The 23,174-nt window shown below is 44.7% G+C and overlaps 1 protein-coding gene across 1 annotated transcript; it reads left to right on the top strand.

Annotated features, from left to right (window-relative positions):
* Positions 1-3,592: 3,592 nt before the first annotated feature.
* Positions 3,593-21,380, top strand: LSM11 (LSM11, U7 small nuclear RNA associated). Its single transcript, XM_089682852.1, has 4 exons — positions 3,593-4,018; positions 13,475-13,614; positions 15,695-15,778; positions 19,440-21,380. Exons 1-4 carry the CDS (start codon positions 3,622-3,624, stop codon positions 19,782-19,784), a joined length of 966 nt encoding a protein of 321 aa, XP_089538978.1. The 5' UTR covers positions 3,593-3,621; the 3' UTR covers positions 19,785-21,380.
* Positions 21,381-23,174: the final 1,794 nt, after the last annotated feature.

Here is a 23,174-nt window from a genome sequence, read left to right on the forward strand (position 1 = left end):
ACATTTAATTTGCATACAATGTTGCAGGACCGAGCAACTGCCATTTAAAGTAACGCAGTGTTGAACAGCAAAAAATGACCTGATCATGAAAGCGGTGAAACCTTCTGGAGCTTAAGCTGATGAACTCTGTGCAAATGTGGTCAGGCTAGGGGCAGGTAGTGCAAAAGGGAGAATGAGCTCCATCATTGAACCACGTAAAAGACGTTGGGACTATCGCCAGGGGAGAGCCATTGCTACGGGTGACCAGGAGTATGGTGTATTTTCAGGGCACTCCATGTCTCGGACATACTATATGTGCACATGGTGACAGAAAGGGAAATTTTTGAAGGGGGCTGCTGACAGTATGGCTAGGGTGGTAGGCCTGAGTCAGCTCTGTGTATTAGGCGGTGTCACGGATCGCACGGTCACCGCCAACAACATGCGACAATCGCACGACCGCGACTAACAGTAATACGTCACGCCCGCGGCGTCAGACCCCAGACCTTCTCACCAAACTCATGACCAAAGGACCGGCCGATCTAAAACCGCAGTGTGACGCGCGTAACAAGGCCACACCCAGCTGCACCCTGCACAGCGATTGTCCAGCTAATGGGCTACAATCGGTGCCTGCAGCCTGACTGCGCTTGTTACTGGGTCGGGTTAATTACGCAACTAACCCTCTACTGCCACCACCACTTTTGTCGGAGACTGGGAAACTCCCGTTATCAAATATACACTATAATGATTGAAAAGTCACCTGTCCAATACGGTCACCGCAGGCCGATTGGGCAGAGGATTAAACAAACACAGTAGCGTCTCTTCAAAGGCAGGAGTTCGTGAATTGCAAGTAAGCGCTTAGAAACAGTTTAACACTTTCAGAAAGAAGGATTTATTACTAAAAGAGTCAAACAGGTGCAATAAAATATTTACAAAGAAAAAGTAACTATATAGATATATGCAAATAAAGGTACAGCAAAGAGATAATAGGAAGGAAATTAAAGAGTTAAGTTACTCGCCAATATGCCTTGGTTTGTAAGCAGATCCAAGTGCAGAGCAGGAAGGGTCTTTGATCTCCTCTGTTATGATGTTACACTCAGGAGATGTGTGTTAAGCTCTAATCGCAGTCTTGCTAGCCTGTCTCTTTTTTAAAAATCCCTCTGAAAGGGGGGATGCTCTTGCTACGCTGTGTTGGGAGGGGTCAGGAGAACTCTGAGTTAGAACCCACATCTGTCATAATCCATGACATGAAACATCTGGGGAAAGCCTCACTTGAGGAATGTTCAATTAACTTTCAAGTCCAGGGAGAACTGCATTATCTGTTTTTATGATGGGTGAAAAAGGTTACACTTACACAGACGACTGGCACCAAACTAGGAATGCCTAGCCTGTGTTGACCTCCCCACCATCTGTCACTCAGGAGATAACGTTTGCCTCTCAGGAAGGGAGGGGGGTAGGGAATGAGGGCTGAGGAATAGAAAAAGGGGAACTCCGCGTCCAACTCTGATGAGCAAGTTTGCTACAGGCGGGTCCCCATTAAAGGGTGCGCAGACACTTCAGGTGCGGCTGGACCCACCTATAAGAATTAGGGCACATTCATACTATCTAGGGAACTCATAATGGTGTTGTAGACCCCCTTTTAGAATCCCATCGGGGCGCAACACCCTTCCTTCCCTTCCTCATCCACTGCACCCATCATACTGACAAGCACATGGTCAAGGAGTTTTTTCCTAGCGGTGGGCAGAGCTTGATAAGGAACTGAGACTAGTTCCCCACTAGGTCTGCTTTATGTTACATTGACAGCTTCCAGCAGTGGGTGGATCCATAACCATTAATCAGTCCAATGGCAGCTTTCGAATCCACCCATTACTGTGCGCAGTCTCATTTCACGCAGGTGTCATACGACATTATACTCATCTGTTAGCTTTTTTTTTTTAAAAACTTTCTTGTGAGATCTCAAGAAAGAAGGTTTTTTTTTCACTAGCAAGCGAGTTTAATGCTTTATGGCATGTGTGAGATAAAGTGCATGACATCATGCGTTCCATATTGTGCACGCGCTGTATCAGACTACTGTGAAATCTCAAAGAGATCTTACAGCTTCAGTACGGGGTCTTCCTGAAAGCACTAGTGACGCTGCCTTCCACTGGGGAATCTGTGCGGCCAGGGCTATGCCACTAGTCCCTTCAGGGGAACCAGAAAGTGGATGCAACAAAGGTAAAGGGCCAGTGGTTAGCACTGCCTGAATGTGCTGCCAATGCTGGTAATGTTACCAAAACTGGCGGAAATGCTTGCCTGAATTAGGAGCGGGTAGTCATAGAGAAAACTAACTGACTGGAGCAAGTATGCATGAAAGGAAGAAGTCCTTGATTAACATATATATTCTGGATAAGTGACTCAGAGTACCGAATCCAGAGGGTCAACGTGACAGTCAGCATTTCCTCAATGAGTAGTAAACACAAGCAACATGACAGTCAGGCAACTAGTATTTCCAGACTGAAGAGTAAACAGAAGCAGCAAGACAGCAAGCAATTCTAGAATGAGTAGTGAACACAAGTGGCATGACAGCTGGGCAGCTAGTATTTCTATCATGAGTAGTGAACATAAGTATAGCAGCCAGGCAGCTAGTATTTCTATCATGAGTAGTGAACAGAAGCATAGCAGCCAGGCAGCTAGTATTTCCAGTAGTGAACAGAAGCAACATGACAGCCAAACAGCTAGTGTTTCCAGGAGTAGTGAACAGAAGCAGCCTAATAGCCAGGCAGTTAGTATTTCCAGGAGTAGCTAACAGAAGCAGCATGACAGCCAGGCAGACAGTATTTCTATCGTGAGTAGTTAACAGAAGCAGCATGACAGCCAGGTAGTATTTCTATAATGTGTAGGGAACAGAAGCAGCATGCAGCCAGGCAGTTAATATTTCCATAATGAGCAAGGAACAGACCCAAAATGATAGCCAGGCAGTTAGTATTTCTATATTGAACAGGGGACAGAAGCAGCATGATAGCCAGGCAGTTAGTATTTCCATAAATAGTGAACAGAAGCAGCAAAACAGCCAGGCAGTTAGTATTTCCATAAATAGTGAACATAAGCAGCCTAACAGCCAGGCAGTTAGTATTTCCATAAATAGTGAACAGAAGCAGCCTAACAGCCAGGCAGTTAGTATTTCCATAAATAGTGAACAGAAGCAGCCTAACAGCCAGGCAGTTAGTAATTCCAGAAGGAGTAGGTAACAGAAGCAGCATGACAGCCAGTTATCTAGTATTTCTAAAATGGGGAAGGAAGAGATGCAAAGTGACCGCCAGGCAGCTAGTATTTCTATAAAGATGCAGGAACAGAGGCAGCATGGTAGCCAGGCAGCTAGTATTTCTGTAAAGATGCAGGAACAGAGGCAGCATGGTAGCCAGGCAGCTAGTATTTCTATAAAGATGCAGGAACAGAAGCAGCATGGTAGCCAGGCAGCTAGTATTTCTATGATGAATGAACAGAAGCAGCATGACAGCCATTATGTCCGGCATGGGTAGTGAACACTAGCGCCCTCTATGTCTCTGTCAGAAAACTTCTCCTTCATAAGCCAGTAGAGGCTGCAACAGTGTAATGGCTATGCGATGTGATGCTGCCATCTAGTGTCCGCTTTGCGGTACTGCACACATGGCGCGGGAAGCTCCGGTGGGTCAGGCCCAGGCCGGGGTCTCTGGTGATCCGGTGACCGGGGATGAAGACGAGGCGCCAGACAGCTGTCTGGATGTCAGCTCGGAGTCCTTCGACCCCCTGATAGCCCTGTACTCCCCCCGCACCCCTCTCCCCTTCCCCAATGTCCGGTGCTTCAACAACCTGGCCGAGTATGAGAGCTTCCTGCGGGGAGGTGGCCGGGCCCGGGGACGGGCGGAGGGGCCGAAAAAAGCCAAAAAGGGGAGGAAACCGGCACCGGACCCCGAGAGGGTGGAGAGGCTGAAGAAGCTGATGGTGACAAAGCCGGAGGAGGAGGGGAAGAGACCACCCAGGAGGAGGAAGAAGACCCCCAAGAACGTGCTCACCCGCATGCCATGTGAGTGCCGCCATGGGGGAGGGGGGGAGGGAGTACAAGGCTCAGCAGCGCCTCCTGTGCAGGTGGAGGGACACAACACTACACTGGTTATGGCAGACTCTGCATGGCCGACTTCCAGGGCTGCCATCCTGATCCTTGTCTTCACAGCCTGATGACCTCTGACCAGGAAGAAGCATGTAGTCATTGATGTCCGCATGCTTGTTCCAGGTTAGCTGACCTCTATGGAGGAAGGCCGCGGCAGGCTTTGTACCAGACCCTCTAAAAACAAAAGTTCAGTAGGAGTTCTTCCACCGATCAGCCACTACTTTCCCTCCACCCTCTTAATGTCCAGTAGGACCCGTTTTTGCTGCCAGAACTGCCCTGGACCATGGAGGCATGGACACCAGGGATGCAGCCATAACATTTTTTATCGGCGAGTACGACTACCGATACTTCCGGTCATGTGCTCGCCGATTCTTCCGGTCATGTGCTCACCGATTCTTCCGGTCATGTGCTCACCGATTCTTCCGGTCATGTGCTCACCGATTCTTCCGGTCATGTGCTCACCGATTCTTCCGGTCATGTGCTCGCCGATACCGATACTTCCGGTCATGTGCTCGCCGATACCGATTCTTCCGGTCATGTGCTCACCGATACTTCCGGTCATGTACTCGCCGATACTTCCGGTCATGTACTTACCGATACTTACGGTCATGTACTCGCTGATACCGATACTTTCAGTCATGTACTTGCCGATACCGATACTTACGGTCATGTACTCGCCGATACTTCCGGTCATGTACTCGCCGATACCGATACTTCCGGTCATGTACTCGCCGATACCGATACTTCCGGTCATGTACTTACCGATACTTACGGTCATGTACTCGCCGATACTTCCGGTCATGTACTCGCCGATACCGATACTTCCGGTCATGTACTCGCCGATACCGATACTTCCGGTCATGTACTCTCCTATATCGATACTTCCGGTCATGTTCTCTCCTATATCGATACTTCCGGTCATGTACTCGCTGATACCGATACTTCCGGTCATGTACTCTCCTATATCGATACTTCCGGTCATGTACTCTCCTATACCGATACTTCCGGTCATGTACTCGCTGATACCGATACTTCCGGTCATGTACTCGCCGATACCGATACTTCCGGTCATGTACTCTCCTATATCGATACTTCCGGTCATGTACTCGCCGATACTTCCGGTCATGTACTCGCTGATACCGATACTTTGCGGTGCGATTTCTGTCTATACAAAATGTATGGATGCAAATTGCACTGCAAAGAATAGCATGCGATTTGAACAGGAATGCGTTTGCCCACTCCTTCACATGAACTCAGGCTTGGCCTAACCCGAGTTCACACAGGAGCGGTGCAGGGAAGTTTCCCAGAGCGGAGAGTGGACTTGTGGAGATGTATACTATGGAAGCAGGTGGTCCATATTCCCAGCAGTGGGGATTGCAAATGACAGTTCGAGCTCCAGGGCTTTTGATTGGTCAGCACCATCACATGGGCGTTGCTAACCAATCAGATGTCTAGCTCCTGCTGTCATCGCTGCAAGGAGAGGAAAGAAAGCCGCTTCACAGATCTGGGGGTTTGAAATCTCCACAGCTTTTTCTCCTCTCCTTGCAGCGATGACAGTAGAGACTAGACTACAACTGATTGGTTAGCACCATCCATGTGACAGTGCTGACTAATGAAAAGCCCTTGAGCCTGAGCTGTCATCCTTCCAAGGAAAGTAGAGAAAGCAGAGGGGATCTGAAATCTCCAGACCTGTGAAGCCGCTTTCTCTCCTCTCCTTGCAACAATGACAGCAGAGGTTAGATGACATCTGATTGGTCAGCACCGTCCATGTGCCACCGTCTCTCCTCTCCTCCCGCTGAAAATATGGAACATGGGATGCCTGCAGGGAGGTTTCCCGCCCCGATCCTGTGTGAACTCGGGCTATGACAAGCTTTGGCTCACACAAGAGCAGTGGGGAAACCAAACTGCATGAGATTTGGACAGGAATCACATTCCTGTTCACATCGCATGCTAATCTTTGCGATGCAGTTTATATTGATGCAAATCACACCACAGGGTATCGGTTTCCGGTATCGGGAGCATTTTCACGTGAAAGTACTCATTATCCACACCGTTGTCGGTATCAGTGCACCCTAAAGGAAAGTCCACTAGACCTCTGAAGGTATTCAATGGTATCTGGTACCAAGCTGTCACTAGCAGATCCTTTAAGTCAGGGTTGCCCAACCAGTGGCCCTCAGACCTCAAAATAAATGCAGGAGTTTTGGCGTGCTTTCAAAAAGTGCGCCAAACCTGCAAGATATAATAGAAGTCTATGGCAAAGAGCAGCTAACTTGCAGGAAAGCCACACCTGCACTGTGCTGCATTCGAGGTGTGGGAAAACTGCAGGCATCAGTGTAAAAGCAGCCTTATACTGGGGGGGGGGTCCTGGATCCGTAATGGCTTGTTTGTGATTTGGGGGGCGGGTGGTTTTTACCACCCCCCTCAACCACTGATCACTGATGTAGCGCCAGGGGTCACAATGATAGCCCCTGTCACATTCTGTGTTACACTTGGACAGGCGGGGTGGCAGGGGCAGCATATACAGGAATTAATTTTTTCCATTTTCCTCCTGTAACTGCTGAAAGTCAGCCTCTCCTCCTCTCCCTCCCGCCAGCATTCAGGGGTTGCAGGATATAAATGTTCATTATGCTGTTCAAAATAAAAAATTCTTAAATTTGAAGCATTTCATGTCATTGTGGCCTGCAACCGGTTACTAAATCACTTAAAGCGGAGTTCCACTCACCCTGTCAGAAAATAGAAGTCAGCAGCTACAAAAACTGTAGCTCCTGACTTTTAAAAAACAGCCACTCACCTGTCCCTCGTGGTGTGTCCCCCGCAGCCCGTTTCACCGGCTGTCCTGGATTCCAGGAGGCCGGCATCTTCAGTGTGGGCACCCGGCTGTGATAGCTTGCGGCTTCACAGCCGGGTACCCACTGCACATGTGAGAGTAGCACTGTGCTTCATGAATGGTCCTGTAGTCTTCTAGGACCTGTCACGTGTCCCAAAAGACTGCAGGAAGGAAGGGAGGGAGGACACCTTCCATCTCCGATCGCCTAGGCCCTAATGGGAGTGGGTACCTGTCAAATTCGGGTACCCACTCCGCCCCCCCAAAGGTGCCAATCCTTAATGGGGAGCGGGAGAGCAGTCCTTAAAGCGGAACTTCCGCTTTTGGGTGGAGCTCCGCTTTAAGTGGCCCTCGCTCTCCAAAAGGCTGAGTACCCCTGCTTTAAGTCCTGTAAGTTGCGAGGTGGGTCCTCCATGGATCAGACTTGTTTTTTCAGCACAGATGTTTGATCTGGGAAATTTGGAGGCCAAGTCAACACCTCAATCTCGCTGTGTTCCTCAAACAATTCTTGAACCATTTTTGCAGTGTGGCAGGGCACATTATCCTGCTGAAAGAGTCCACGGCCATCAGGGAATACCATTTCCATGAAGGGGTGTACTTGTTCACCAAGGTAGGTGGTACGTGTCAATGTAACATCCACATGAGTGACAGGACCCAAGGTTTACCAGCAGACACTACATAAAGCATCACACTGCCTCCACCGATTTGCCTTTTTTCCCATACCGCATTCTGGTGCCAACTCTTCCCAGGTAAGTGAAACATCCATGCCAAGCCATCCACATAAAAGAAAATGTGATTCATCAGACCAGACCACCTTCTTCCATTGCCCTGTGGTCCAGTTCTGATGCTCACTTGCCCATTGGAGGTACTTTTGGCTATGGACAGAGTCAGCAAGGGCACCCTGACTGGCCTGCAGCTGCACAGTCCCATGTGCAACAAAACTGCAATGCTCATTTTTTTCTGCTTTAACAACTTCCCGTCCGGCCCATGTATATAAACGGCCGGATGGTGGCAGTACAGGGGCGGGTTTCCGTTTATAAACGGCGCCCTCCATTTTGGATTGTACGCGCTCCCTGGGAGCGTGCGGCACCGCGATCTGGTGCCCGCTGTGTCCGATCACTGTACGGGACCTCTGTGTGAGGTCCCGATCATGTGATCACTGATTGGCCAATCAGTGATCACATGAATAGGTGTAAGCAAGATGTCACTTGTGACATTACTGCTTACAACGTGTGAAATCTGTGAATGATCACAGAGATCACATGGTACAAGGCTATTCACAACAGCCTTTTACCATGTGACAAGCTGTGACCAATCACAGCTCACACAGTATTTCTCAATGGCTGCAAGAATGCAGCCAGAGAGAAGGAGAAATGATTGCTTTTACAGTCTTTATGGGTGTAAATGCAATCAGTGTAAAAAAAAAAAAAAAAATCTTCATCACCCCCCACAAGTAGTACAGTGTCACCATGGTGACACTGTACTGCTAGGGTGACAGTATGTAAAAAAATAAAAACATAAATAATAATTAAAAAAAATAAAATAAAAATGTAAACCTTTTTTTTTTTAATTATAATTTTTGGTTAAACTAATTTTGGGTTATTTTTTTTTTTTTTTTTACTAAAAAGATAACAATATATTTTGGCCAAGATTATTTATTTGCAAAACTTTATAAAAAACACTTTTTTTTCAAAATTTTTGGACATTTTTCATTTATATAGCAAAAAAAAAAAAAATCCCAGTGGTGAATAAATACCACCGAAATAAAGTGTTATCTGTCTCAAAAAAAATGCTAAAAAATTCATATGGGTACAGTGTTGCATGACCGCGCAATTGTCATTCAAAGTGCGACAGCGCTGAAAGCTGAAAATTGGCCTGGACAGGAAGGGGGTGAAAGTGTCCGGACATGAAATGGTTAAACACATCAACTTCATGGACAACATGTTCACTTGCTACCTCATATATCCTACTAACTTTCGGATGCCATTGAAACAAGATAATCAATGTTCTTGACTTAACCTGTCAGTGGTCATAAAGCTGTGGCTGATCGGTGCATATCTGTACTGACAGGTTCTCTTTCTAATATGAAACACATCAGTGTTCTCTTATATTATGTATAATATTATGTATAATCTATCGACATTCTGTATGCGCCAATCACTGCAACTGAACCCTAATCAAATGTCACCAAAAGAAACCTCTATTTTTGTGAAAAAAATTATATATATTTTGTTTTTGTACAGCATTGCATGACCGCACAATCACCAGTTAAAGTAGCACAGCGCCAAACTTCAAAAATGGCCTGGTCCTGAAGGGGGTATGTTATAAACCAAACTTTCACTTGCATGGACAGCTCCATTGAACGCATGATGTAGGTTCACATCCATAGATTCTAAATGCAAATATCACACTTAGAATCGACTCCAGACCTTTTACCTGTTTAATTGATGAACAAATAACAAAGGAGTAGCCCAAACCCAGCCATGAAACTGTATTTCCTAAACCCTTCCTCCAATTTGGATGTACATACCCTCAAATTAAACCTGAGAGTGTGCACTTTCAGCCCATATCCATTATATAACCATAGATTTAATATGTTTTGGTAAATACCTGAAAAAAACTAAAATTGTGCCTGTGTCCAAATATATATGGACCTAACTGTATGTGTGTATAGATTTCTAAGTTATACCAGCACACATACATCACCAAAGACACGGTTGCTTTGATGAAGGGGTCCAATACGGCCCTGAAACATCATCATGACAAACTATCCCTAGTGATTTATGGTGTGCAGTGCCAGAAATCATAGATGGCAGGATGGCTAAGACCATGCATTTTCCTTCTCATATGACGTGACTCCTTCTCTAGCCAAACCAGGAACATGTCACTGCTGGCAAGCAACTTTTGGCAGTGTTTCCACCAGCAAGGGAGCAATGCCAACCAGGGACCATTCATACCACTGTGCTGAGACATACGTTGTGCTCTTTGGTGGCATTCATTCACCGTAGGAATAACACCACATCAAGTGTGCAGTTATTATTAAAATGTATGGCTAGCCAAATGTTTTACATTTTTTGTTGTTGCTGTTGTTTAGGTTTTGGATAGCGTAGGGAAGGGTTGAAAGTTAAATCCCCTACCTGGTTATTTTTTGCTATCTTTCTAACACTGGGGACATTTCCCTTCACTTCTGTTGCAGAAGTGCAACAGGAGGTAAGAGAAGTCACCCAAAGTGAGGGGAATTTTCTTTGAGAGTTGTCCCCAGAACAAGTGTTCCCATTGGAAGATTTCCCCTCACCTCTTGTTCTGGAACAACTCTAAAATGTAGGATTTCTCCTCATTTTATTATTTGGAAAACATGTTTGCCTTGCTCATTTGAAAGAAGGAGGCATACGGTAAAAGCGGCATTATTCTGTTCAAAGTGCATAGGGAATTAGGACTATACTCTATGCCTTAACCACTTGAGCTCCGGAGGGTCTTACTCCCCCACCCCCATGACTAGGCCATTTTTTCCTATTTAGCACTGTGCTACTTTAACTGGTAATTGCGCGGTCCTGCAACGCTGTACCCAAACGAAATTCATATAATTTTTTTCACACAAATAGAGATTTCTTTTGTTGGTGTTTGATCACCACTGGGTTTTTTTTTAATTTTTTGCCATATAAACGAAAAAATGGTTGAAAATTTTTAAAAATAACCAATAATTTTTACTTTCTGCTATTCCAATCTATCCAATGAAAAATTAAAAAAATGTAATTTATTCATAAATTATCCAAAATGTAATCTGCTACGTCTTTGGTAAAAAAGAAACCCCAGTAAGTGTATATTGATTAGTTTGTGTGAAAGTTAGTGTCGACAAACTATGGTGTGTATATATACTGGAATTTTTTATTTTTTATTTTTTTTTTATACTACTCATGGCAGTGATAAGCAACTTAATGGGACTGCGATAGTGCGGGGGCCACACTAACTGATGCTGGGGGGGTGACTGAATAGCTGCCACTGACATCATCAGTGACATTAATACAGTGATAATACTATACACTGTCACTGTACCAATGACACTGGCTGGGAAGGGGTTAACCTCTTGGGAGATCAAGGGGTTAAATGTGTGCCTAATTATGTGTAATGTGTGTCAGTGGCGTCCCGATGCAGGTGCGTGGGGTGCCCGCCGCACTGGGTGACACCAGACTCTCTCCACCAAAAGGTAAGTTGTAAAGAAAGCCAACGATCCCCGCAGGATGGATCGGATCTGCGGATTGGGGAGCATAATGGATCAGAGTCCGGTCCATTATGCTCAATCTGCAGATCCAATCCATCCTGTGGGGATCGTCGGAGAGGGTGACACCAAGTGGTACCACACCGGGTGACACCAACCCTAGGGTCGCTCCTGATGTGTGTACAGTGTGCTGATTTTACTACTAGATTTTTTTTGTGTTTCATTAATGTTTTATAGGGATTAGAAACCGAGAGATTGTTCCCTCTGTACAGAGCCCTGTGTTGATTGTCAACACAGGACTCGGGGCTGTGATTGCACACAGCCGACCAGCAGGTCCCGGCCATGAATCACTGTCCGGGGTCTTGCTGACAGACTCCCACTGTGTACAATCAAAGCAGGTGTCGGTGGGGGGGTCCACATGTGCATACCCTATACCTGGAATCCGGGTCAGGCAGTCTGAAAGCCATTATAGCTGCTGTAAATCTGTTTATATGTTGGTATCCATGGGTCCTTCTTTCCTCATGGTTCCTTCTTTACTCATCAACATGCTAATGATCATTTTAAATGAAACCTTTTTCATTTGAGTATATACTTTATTTTAGATCCAGAGAGGTCACCACTGGGCTTCTGCGCTTCTCTATGTAATGCAGGCTGGTGGGAGGGGCTGGCGGGGTGCTGAAAATAGATACCTGAAAACATCACATCACCCTGGCTCAGTACTCCTATTAAAATCCCTAAGCTGGAAGCTGGCTCTTGGCGTACCTCCATGCACATATCAAAATGACTTGAAGGGTGGATATCAGTCTGAAGGAATGGCATTCTGAGCAGACTGCATTTGCATGAAGAGCACCCACAGTAATGCCCACATGTGATTCTGAGCCTCCATGATTGAAGTAACATAAAACCTTAATTTTTTTTAAAATTAAAATAGCAAACATGGTGTATATACCTGCTCTATGTAATGGTTTTGCACAGAGCAGCCCCGATCCACCTCTTCTGGGGTCCCCCACCAGCACACCAGGTTCCTTCTCTTCTGCAAGCTTTCCATGGGGGCACCTGTGTGGGCTTGCTCCCAAGCTACTCTTTCTGCATCTATTAACACAGAGTGGGTGGCTCAAGCCCCACCCCCCTTCTCACAGCATTTGATTGACAGCAGTAGGAGCCAATGGCTCTGGCTGCTATCAATCTTCCTAGTGAGGAGGGAGATGGAGGCAAGAGCTGCTGCTCTCGTACACATCACTGGACCGGATAGGGCTCAGGTAAGAATTCGGGGGGGGGGGGATTCTACATAGAAGGTTTTATACCTTAATGCATAGAATGCTTAAAGGTAAAAACCTTTAGGCTTTAGAACCACTTTAAATCCAGTGAACAAAAGGGGTATGCCAAGGGCAGCTAGGCTGGGAAGGAAGGGGCTAGATGATGCTGGACATCTCCCGGCCTGGAAATAAGGTGGGCTCCATCTGATTACTGAAGCTTCTAATGCATATTGTGAGAAGCTCGTAGTGTGCAGTGAAATCAGAGGAAACTGTTCAGTTCAGGGTAGGAACCTGTAAAATTGCACAAGATTGACAGAAGTTCAGCTCTGGGAAAATGTAAAATGATCCCTTGTAGTGGGGATGCGTCTGCACTGCAAGGGTTGGGGCTTAGGGGAGAGGTACTGCATGTACCTGATCCCAGCAGATGGCCCTCACCCACGCCTCAGTGGTGGACTGTTCCTTGGCCTCATCATGTTTAATGCACGGCTTTAGACCCTGCTTTAGTCTTGATGATGTCAGGACTCTAGACCGCTGGAACATGAAAGAGAAGCTGTGGGGACCAGTCTAGCTGCAGGAAGGAGTGCACGATTGGGTAAGTAAATGTTTTTTTTCCCCCTAGACCAAAATGAGGAAGCAACCCTTGCAGTGCAGGCACAGCCCTGCTGCAAGGGATCATTTTCTCAGTTACTAGGAGTGTGGCTTTGATCATTAGGTTATGATCAGCTAAATAGGGTCCTGGATTGTGATGGTCCATGTTCACTCACACATGAGGCTTGTAGTGTACCCCAGTCCATGTTTTGTTTTTAAATCAGCCTCCATGAAACTAGGTTGAACATGGTGAGGTTTCTAGGTCTCCTGGTGATGCAGGCCAATATACAATTAAAAAGAGAAAAAAGAAAATGTGCTGAAAATGATATGGAATGTATACATCACAATGCATAGTGACTACAGGGCAGCTTATACAAGTCATTTATCTTCATAAAATAAATACCCTTTTGTGCTGTTATCACCCTACCTGTAATTACTAACCTCAATGCAGACTCATTTATAATACTGGTATACCTTTTGTATTTCAGTGAATGAAGGCGGTCCTTTGGGAGTGCTGTATCGCTGTGTGCAGGAACGGTTGAAGGTCAACGTTCATATCCGTACCTTTAAGGGACTGCGTGGTGTTTGCTCTGGATTTGTTGTTGCATTTGACAAATTTTGGAACATGGTAATAATTTACTCCATGAGGCTACATTTTCAGGCTTGTGTCCAGGGGAGGGTCAGTTGTGTGACACTCAATGGTCAGCTGCTCAATGAAGACTTTAAATTGGACTATACTCCCCTCCAGTAATGTGATGTCTGCAAGTTCCCTTGCTGGTGCCGACATCTTCTTCCTGGCTCCTTCTGGGTTCAGGGTCTTTTGTCATCTTGACTGGTCTGGACGGAATGACACAACTCCTGTGCACGTGCATAGGTGTTCATTCATTCTTGCTCCCAGTAGATGCCAGGATTCTACACTGAGCTGGGTCACATAGGGTTACACAGATAGCAATAAAAATTTGACAAGCATTCTAATCCTTTATTTTATGCAAAACAAACAAAAAATTGCTATACAAAGATTTTTTAAGCTAAGTGTAAATTTAAAGTGTTGCTAAACCCCGAACCCTGTATTCACTCTATCAGGTCTCCCACAGTACACACAACATGGAAGTGCAATTATTTTAGTAAATATAAACTGCTAATACCTTTTCTCATCAGCAGTTAAAGCAGTCTTGTGTCTACTATTAGTGTCCAGCAGAGCACTGGTTAAAGATGTTGGAAGAGTTTTTCTTTCTTACCTAATGAGGCTGCATAACCCTTGACCCTCTGTCTGGGCAGTGCTGATTGGCCCTGTGCTGATCACATGCACTCTCCTAAGAAAACAAAAACTCTAGCAATGCACACCAAACTGAGCATTTGCAGCTTGCTCCCAAGGCTCTGTTCTATCAGCAGATGGATTGTGGACAGTAGAAGAAGGGGAGGATCAGAACAGACAGGATCAGACATCCTTTTTACACAATGTGGAGGGTTAACTCCTTCGGTTCCACAGTGAGTATAACAAGCATGCTTTACATAGTTACATAGTTAGTCTGGCTAAAAAAAGACAAAAGTCCATCCAGTTCAACCACAAAAAAAAAAGTTATAATCCTATACCCACAGTTGATCCAGAGGAAGGCAAAAAAAAACCCAGCAAAGAATAACCCAATTTGCTCCTGCTGGGAAAAAAAATCCTTCCTTATCCCCCGAGAGGCAGTCGGATATTCCCTGGATCAACCTTACCTATAAATGTTAGTATCCAGTTATATTCTGTGTATCCAAGAAACAATCCAGGCCTTTTTTGAATCAATCCACTGAGCTGGCCAGAACCAACTCTTGAGGGAGTCTATTCCACATTTTCACAGCTCTCACTGTGAAGAAACCTTTCCATATTTGGAGATTAAATCTCTTTCCTCCAGATGTAAAGAGTGCCCCCTTGTCCTCTGTGATGACTTCAGGGTGAATAGCTCTACACCGAATTCACTATATGAACCACTGATGTATTTATACATGTTGATCATATCCCCCCTTAATCTCCTCTTCTCAAGAGAGAATAAATTCAGTTCCTCTAATCTTTCCTCATAGCTGAGCTCCTCCATGCCTCTTATCAGTTTGGTTGCCCTTCTCTGTACTTTCTCCAGTTCCCCAATGTTCTTTTTGTGAATTGGTGCCCAAAATTGAGCTGCATATTCCAGATGAGGTCTTACTAATGATTTGTACCGGGGTAAAATGATATCTCTCTCTCTGGAGTCTATACCTCTTTTAATACAAGAGAGGATTTTGCTCACTTTAGAAACCGCAGCTTGGCATTGCATGCCATTATTAAGCTTGTGATCTACCAGAACTCCCAGATCCTTCACCACCATTGATTCCCCCAGTTGTACTCCCCCTAGTATGTATGATGCATGTATATTCTTAGCCCCCAAGTGCAGAACCTTACATCTATCAACATTAAACCTCATTTGTCACATAGTTGCCCAATTATACAGAGCATTGAGGTTGGCTTGTAAGTTGGAGACATCCTGTAAGGACGTTATTCCACTGCACAGCTTGGTGTCATCTGCTTTACTACATATTCAGACTGATTTTACTGTTGTGGGTTTAGTAACACTTTAAGTCAGCCTTTCCGTGACAATATTCCCAGTGGAGGAGCAAAAATAAAAACACCTATTTTAAAAACTTCATGGTTTTGAATTTATTTTAGATATGCTAACTTATTGTTTCTCTTTCAGGCCATGGTCGATGTAGATGAGACATATAGGAAGCCTGTCCTTGGGAAAGCTTTCTACAATGAGCCCCAGTTGACGCTGACACGGGTAACCTATCCATCTATCTGCTGTAATATTCTGCAAGTGTTTCTGTTGCTTTTACACTAGCGGTTCAAAAGCTGTTAAAGGCATAGTCCACCTTTTGCCAAAATGAAATAAATGCACATTACAGTGCTATTAAAAGTTCATTTAAAAAATTAAAAAAAAAACTATTATGTGCAGTGGTTTTGCACAGAGCAGCCTTGATCCTCTTCTTTTCAGGTCCCACGCCGGTGCTCCTCCCCATGACCAGTACCCCCAATAGCAAGCCGCATGCTATGGGGGCACTGGTGCTTGCTTGCTCCCAATCCCCACTCTATGCGTCCAAAAGACACATAGAGCCGTGGCTCAGCCCTGACCCCCGCTCTCTCCTTTGGCTCATTGGCTGTGATTGACAGCAGTGGGAGCCAATGGCTCCCGCTGCTGTGTTTCAGCCAATGAGGAGAGAGAGACCCAGGAAAGCCGAGGCTCCTGTGCACATTGCTGGATCGAGAGAATGCTCAGGTGAGTATTAGGGTGGTCTGTGGGGGGAGCAGCACACAGGAGGTTATTTGCCTTCATGAATAGAATGCATGAAGGTACAAAACCGTAAGCCTTTAATTTAATACAGAAAGTGCATTTATTGCATTTTTGAATTGAAGCCTGCAGAGATATTTCAACCAGTCAGTGCATTATTGGTGCAATGTAGAGATTTTTACATTGTTTACATCTCAGCCCTAGGTCCATATGGAGGTACAGACCTTCAGTTATGGGGCTGGAGGAAGCAAACAAATTGCAAGAAAGGTGACGTCACTGTACTGCATGCTTTAAATCTCAGATCCAGGCAGATGGAAAGTCACAAATGTATGTAGCTATGCATTCATGAAATGTATTTACTGAATACAACTAGTGTGAATACCTGAATTTCACTTGGTATTGGCCTCTTGCAGTCCCCTAAAGAGCAGCACTCAGATTGGGAGAGGGAGGAGCTGGACTGACAGCAAATCAGGTGTGCTGTATTCAGCTGCATTAACAAGGGACAACCTGATAGGAGGAGAGTGCATGGGATGACCTCATCAGTTAGTTTTTGCTATGATGGCTGCATTTTCACAACCTGAATTTCTCAAATACATGAATAACCAAGAATGTACAGGTTTCCTGGAGCCTGACTGCCCATACAAATGCCCTTCATAACTGGTGGTAGAATTGCACAGAGCCTGACCACCTTACCTTTCCAGCGGTACATGCTGTGGCTGCATCCCCTGCTTTGATTGGCAGACATGCTGCTCGCTGCAATCCTGCTGCTGGTGTCCGCTCTGCTGCTTCTCCCAGCCCTAAGGCTGCAATCACACTTGAGTGATTTGCAGCTTGAAGCTCCAAAAAAATCAATTGCTCTCTATGGTGCCTGTTCACTCCTGATCACGCAAATAGGCACCATAGAGAACAATTGCTTTTTTAAGTTTGAGCGTTTTTGGATCTTCGAGCTCAAGCTAAAAATTGTGAATGCAGCCTTAGAGAGCAGAGTTGGATGACCAAGTGGAGGAGATTAGTGAATTCATTGATCTCCTTTGTGGCAGTTAAAACCAGAAGTTTGCACTCTTGAACACTTCCAGGTTTTTCAGTATTTTGGCAGTAACCTGGGTGAATGGAGGCAGGGGACTATTTGTCCCCAACCTCCACATGCAGCACAGAGAGGAGGCATCAGGCATCTATTTAAATCTGTGATGTCTGTATAAAGTTAACTTGTTCCACACTGAAGGTAAAAAGAACACCTCATGGTCCTCTGATCCCATAATGGACCCCAAAAAAACATAAATCTCTACAATGAGGCCCCATGAATGAAATCAAACTTATCAGTTCCCATATGACAGTGAAAATTAAAAGTTTCAAAAAATGCAGACTAAGGCTGGCCATACACTATACAATTTTCTGTACAATTTCTACCCAATTTCCTTTAGATTTACCTTCAACTATGTAATGCAAGAGCCTGCCTAATTGGATACAATTGAAAGTGTTGTTAGGTTTGACCTCATATTATATGGTTTTTGGTAAATCTAAGCCAAAGAAAATTGTATAATGTATGGCCAGCCCAAGTCTTCTTCTGCTGCTGCCATAAGGGTTAGGCCAATTTCACACTTGAGATCCTTCTCCTTTTTTAACATGGTGCACCTCAGCACACAGGTGGTTCCCATGTGTGCATTGTGGTGTAATGAAATGCACATGAATTGAGGTGCACTATCATTTTGGGGTGCCATTCAAAGTGAACGGCACTACAAGCATCTATCTATGAATTGACTTTTACCAGAACACATTTGTTTTATTGTAAGTTGTTCATTGGTGCAGTTACCGACTCCTAACAGAAATCTCCTGATCGTTACTTGCGATCGGGTTCAGTCATGTGACCGCTGTGACAGCCTAAACCCTGCCCTACCTCCCGGCATCAGAAACCCCTTAAAGGGCCAGGAGGCGCTGGTGCCAAGGGGTTAAATGAATAAAACATGGGGGAAATGAGCATATACTGCAAAGATGTACAATGTTTTATTTTGTCCTGACATACATATTAACTGTAAAGGATGCCACAGTAGCTTTGCTAGTGGGTGGTAGTGGGCTGTGTAAATCTGAGGACTGAATGGACAGCAGTACATATGGAGTGGACAGTTAAAGGGCTCCATTTCTCCTGGTATTGCACAATTGCTAGTGAATTTGTATAAATCAGGGTTGCTCAACCAGTGGTCCAAGGGCCACAGCCCTCTGATGTGGCCCTTGACCTCAAACCAGGGAAGTGCATGCCGATGCTCTGGGATTGCCGACCCAGATATCAGAGTGCATGGAGTTGGCATCAGCAGTGGAGTAAGCAGGGGGCTGTCAGGGAGCAGTCACAGAATTCGATGTTTCTTCTGTGGCACCGGCTCCTGTTCCAGGCAGAGTGATACCAAGCGCACTTTGCCTGGGACCTTTCTAGCAGCTTGGAGAATGATGCTAGCAGAAGCTGGAAGATGAAAAGAAGGTCCGTGTACTGAACATTACATACACTGCACTTTTGCAATGGTCATATTAGCACTTATTTATATATATATATATATATATATATATATATATATATAAAAAAGGGGGTTATTAGGCTGCTTTCACACTGATCTACAGATGTAGCACAGTGCACCTGCGGTTTTTCTGCGGGTTAGCTGCACTAAGCCACAGACTTCCATTATACCCTGCGGGTTTCGTTCGATTTCTGAAAGCGCACCATAACTTCTGAATGTAGGAGTTTTGGTGCGCTTTCAGAACTGTCATCACATCTGCAAGATGTAAAAGAAGTCTATGGCTCAGTGCTGCTAACCCACAGGAAAGCTGCAGGTGCATTCAGTGTGAAAGCAGTCTTTTATGGGGCTCAGGACAGTAAGGGCTCCTGTACAGTTGTGGTTTGGGGGAAGGGGGGCAGTAAAACCCCATAGTTCATTGTGGCTCACGATTGGTTGCCAAATCACTTAAATGAACTGCTCTTGAACTGCCTGAAAATGTGCCAAGCCTCAGCTGTGCTATGGGAGTGCTGCATCCAAAAATGTTTACTTTTTTCATGCCTGCATTTTGTCCTATACTCGCTAGCTATCCATCCAGATACTATATATTGTTTTTATGGCAACTTATGACTTGCATTTACTTATCTGTAATTTACTTACAACTTGTCTTGCAGTTGTTTGACAGGCTTAAGCTGCAGGAGTCTGAGTTACAATCCTCTACAGAAACAAAAAGTGCTGTAGAAAAGACACCTGGAATTCCCCTTCCACATCACAAAGCTTCACATGGGCAGAGTACAGACAGGAGAACTTCTGCCCAAGATCCTAGGAGATCCACCCAAGCCCTAGGTAGGCACACCACTGTTCAGGATCAAGGACAATCGGGAATCTTCGATGATAAATCCAAACTGAGGACTAGACATCCAAAAGAGAAGATTGATTATCAGAAGGTGTATAAGCGCCACATAAAACAGGTTTTTATTCGGGGAGAAAGCATTTTACTGGTTCACTTATCAACATGAGAACCTGTTTTATAGGAACCCAAAGATAAGACCAGCCACTCATTGTAACTACCTTCAACCAGATCCTCAGGAACATGACTGAACACTGTTATATGGAGACATGAGGTATAGAGTGCGGAAGTAGGAATTTCCAGTTTGTAATTATTTGCCTTGATTCATAATCAATATTGATATATTTTATTCTAACTGGCGGAGGAAATGATGTAGTAATACAGGACTGTTGTGGATCAGTAGGAGAATCCAATGGGCCTGATTCCTGTGAATTGTGAGATATAGACATACACACGTCTTTCTGATACTCGCTGTATTGCCATTATACTTACAGAAAGCTTGTTATCCAAACACGCAGAGCTACCATTGCTGACCCCCTGTTCTGAAAAATACTAGTTTCTGGGTTTTCATGCTGATCCAGTGGCTTTGATGTTTTCTAAATCACTGACCTGGAACAAGCAGATCAGAGCTCTCACTTCATGGTGATGTTCCTGATCTGCCTGCTTCTTGGGTTACGGATTCTGAATGTACTTTTGCAGCAGTCAGCTAGGCAATTGACATTTATACAGCGATTGCGGCCCCATATTTTCTCTCAGTATAGCTCATCTTTAAAGTGAAAACTAAAAAACAAACAAAAAAAAACAGCCTGTTAAAAAAAAAAGTTTGTCTTTATTTTCTGCTGGGTTGTGAATGAAAATTCTGCACTCTGGGTTATCTACAGGGTACCTGATACTTCTAGGTGTGTTGGGTGCCTGGTTCTCCGCTGGGCGCTGTGAATGCTACTGTTGGACATTACTTCATGAATCTCTGGAGCAGCCTTTCTCAACCAGGGTGCCTTCAGGCTTTTTCAGGGGTGCCTTGGCACAATGCTTAAAAACTGCCCAAAAATTGTATACAAGCCAGCAGGTGGATGAAGTCTGCCTTTTAGTTACACAAAGCCACGGGTTTTCATTGCGCACTTTTACAACCTGCCAGCTGCTGGCATCCTAACAACCAGTGACATCATTAATTGATAAGGAGGACGTCGGGCACCTGCACAGCATCCTTGTTTGCCCCGCTCCATCAGCACTGGGGTCACATTAGCTGTGGGACAAGAGGAACATTGAAATATTAGTCAGTACCAGGGTGCAAAAGTGTATTTGCTTTGGGAGAATAAATCCCCCCTAACGTTGGGTGTCCTACATGTGTGGATGTTGCTATGTTATGTTCAACTATTAGAATAATTTTTTACATTTTAGAATGGGGTGCCTTGAGATTGTCCATAATTTTAAAGGGTGCCTTGACTGAAAAAAGGTTGAGAAACACTGCGCTGGAGTGATGTTCGGGTCGGCTGGAGGAACTATAATGCCTGGTGGGGTCAGGCATTTAACACACCCAGAAGTGTCAGGCACCAGCTTTCACTCACCATCCACTGGAAAGCTAGGAATTGAATGTCTTGTGTATCAGGCTGCTTGTTTTTTTTTTTTTTTTTTTTTTTATAATTCTCATCCTGTAGGGATAGGGTCAATTTAAAGGACACCTATACCTGCAAGGAACAACTAGGAAGCCATTGCTGACTTCTTACAAAAAATGCCTTGAATACTTAAATAAAAACATATAATTGTTTGGGTGTTCTGCGACTTTTATTCTCACTTTGGTAGAGAATAATAAATTCAATAACATAGTGATAAGGTTGCTAACCATAATAAATGAATAAACAGTAAGAACTTGTATAAAGCAGGTGGAAAAACAATGCAAACCAAGATGTGTGTAGCAGATAATATAGCACATGGGCTACTTTTCGTTGCAGCTTTCAGATCTTACCCAGAACCTCTTTACTGTACCTATGGCAAACACCCAATGTGCCAATGCATCATTTCTCAGAATCTGGCTGATGGACAATAAGCTACACACTCCCAGGGCCTCTTTTCTTCAAGGTATATGTTTACCCAAAATGACTGTCTCATATTTCACAGATTTGCAGCTTTTAAAGGAACCTGCCCAGCTATTAGGTGCTTCTATACATATGCAGCATTGACTCGCCAAGTAAGAAATAAAAGGATAAGGGTGACAGTCCTGGAGTCAACATCTTGGGAATCAAAATAGTTCAGTATCTGCAGCTTTTTTTTTTATTTTAACCATGACCTAGTTTGGTTAATCGCGCAGCACTGCACTATTGCGGCTTTCCAGTTCTTAGATGTAAATTAAACAACTCCAGGGAAGTAATTAATTTGGCATATGTTTTTTAATTTATTTACCGTATTTTCCGGCGTATAAGACGACATTTTAACCCCTGGAAATCGTCTACAAAGTCGGGGGTCGTCTTATACGCCGGGTGCTGTGCTGAAACCTTACCGTACTTCCGGGTTGACGCTACTGCGCATGTCTTCGGCAGCAGTAGACGATCGCGGATCACCGTAGCTCGCAGAACTGCATGAGACGTCGGATGCAGCAGTGCTCGATTGAGCTTGACTGAAACTGTGATATGCAGAGAAGGGATACACAGTGATTCTGCGCATGTCACAGTTTCAGTCACGATCAATCGAGCACTGAACGGCTGCATCCGACGTCTCATGCAGTTCTGCGAGGAATGGTGATCAGTGATCGTCTACTGCTGCCCTAGACATGTGCAGAAGTGTCAGCTCGGAAGTACCGGTATGGTACTGCTGCATCCGACCTTGTCCCCTTAACTGCTATGAGATACGGTAATTAATTATTAATATTTTAATGTCTGTGGCAGTTCTGTGCAATTTATGGTATCTTGGAGACAGGCAGGGAGAGCTGACCCACCCAATCCAAGCAGGCTTTGTATGCAGTGTGCACAGAAAATACTGGTACATTGCTTGCCGTGATTGGTTGGAAGAGGGGGGTAGTCTTATACGGCGAGTATAGTCCAAACCCTATATTTTAACAGGAAAAGTAGGGGGGTCGTCTTATACGCCCAGTCGTCTTATACGCCGGAAAATACGGTATTTAAAATGTATTAAGATATATAAAAAAAAAGTTTCATGACAAAAAATCCAATAATAAACAACAGAAATGTTTCCACAACAAACACTTTCCCTCCACCTAGACATCACATGACTGCACTGCTGTCCCTATACCGTTGTGCTACACTTGCCCTAAAATGAAAGAAAAACAAATTAGTGACACATAAGGCAAACTATAGATTCATTGAATTCCTTTCCTTCCACCCATGGAAAGGAAATCACTCAATTCTCCAAATACACAGTCAGTGTTGAAATGCCTCTCACAGCACTATTGTATTGTACTGACGGGGAGCTTTTCTGACTGGCAAAAAAAATAAATATAAATAAATATACATAGACAGAAATATAATATATATCACACAAAAAAAAAATTGGCCATCAGCCATGATGCACAAGTTCAGCACTTAAGGCACCCCACCTCCATCCACCC

Source organism: Staurois parvus, unplaced genomic scaffold (assembly GCF_062004578.1).
Source record: "Staurois parvus isolate SC_StPar_1 unplaced genomic scaffold, SC_StPar_1.0 ptg000298l, whole genome shotgun sequence".
In the NCBI taxonomy this organism is placed as follows: Eukaryota; Metazoa; Chordata; class Amphibia; order Anura; family Ranidae; genus Staurois; species Staurois parvus.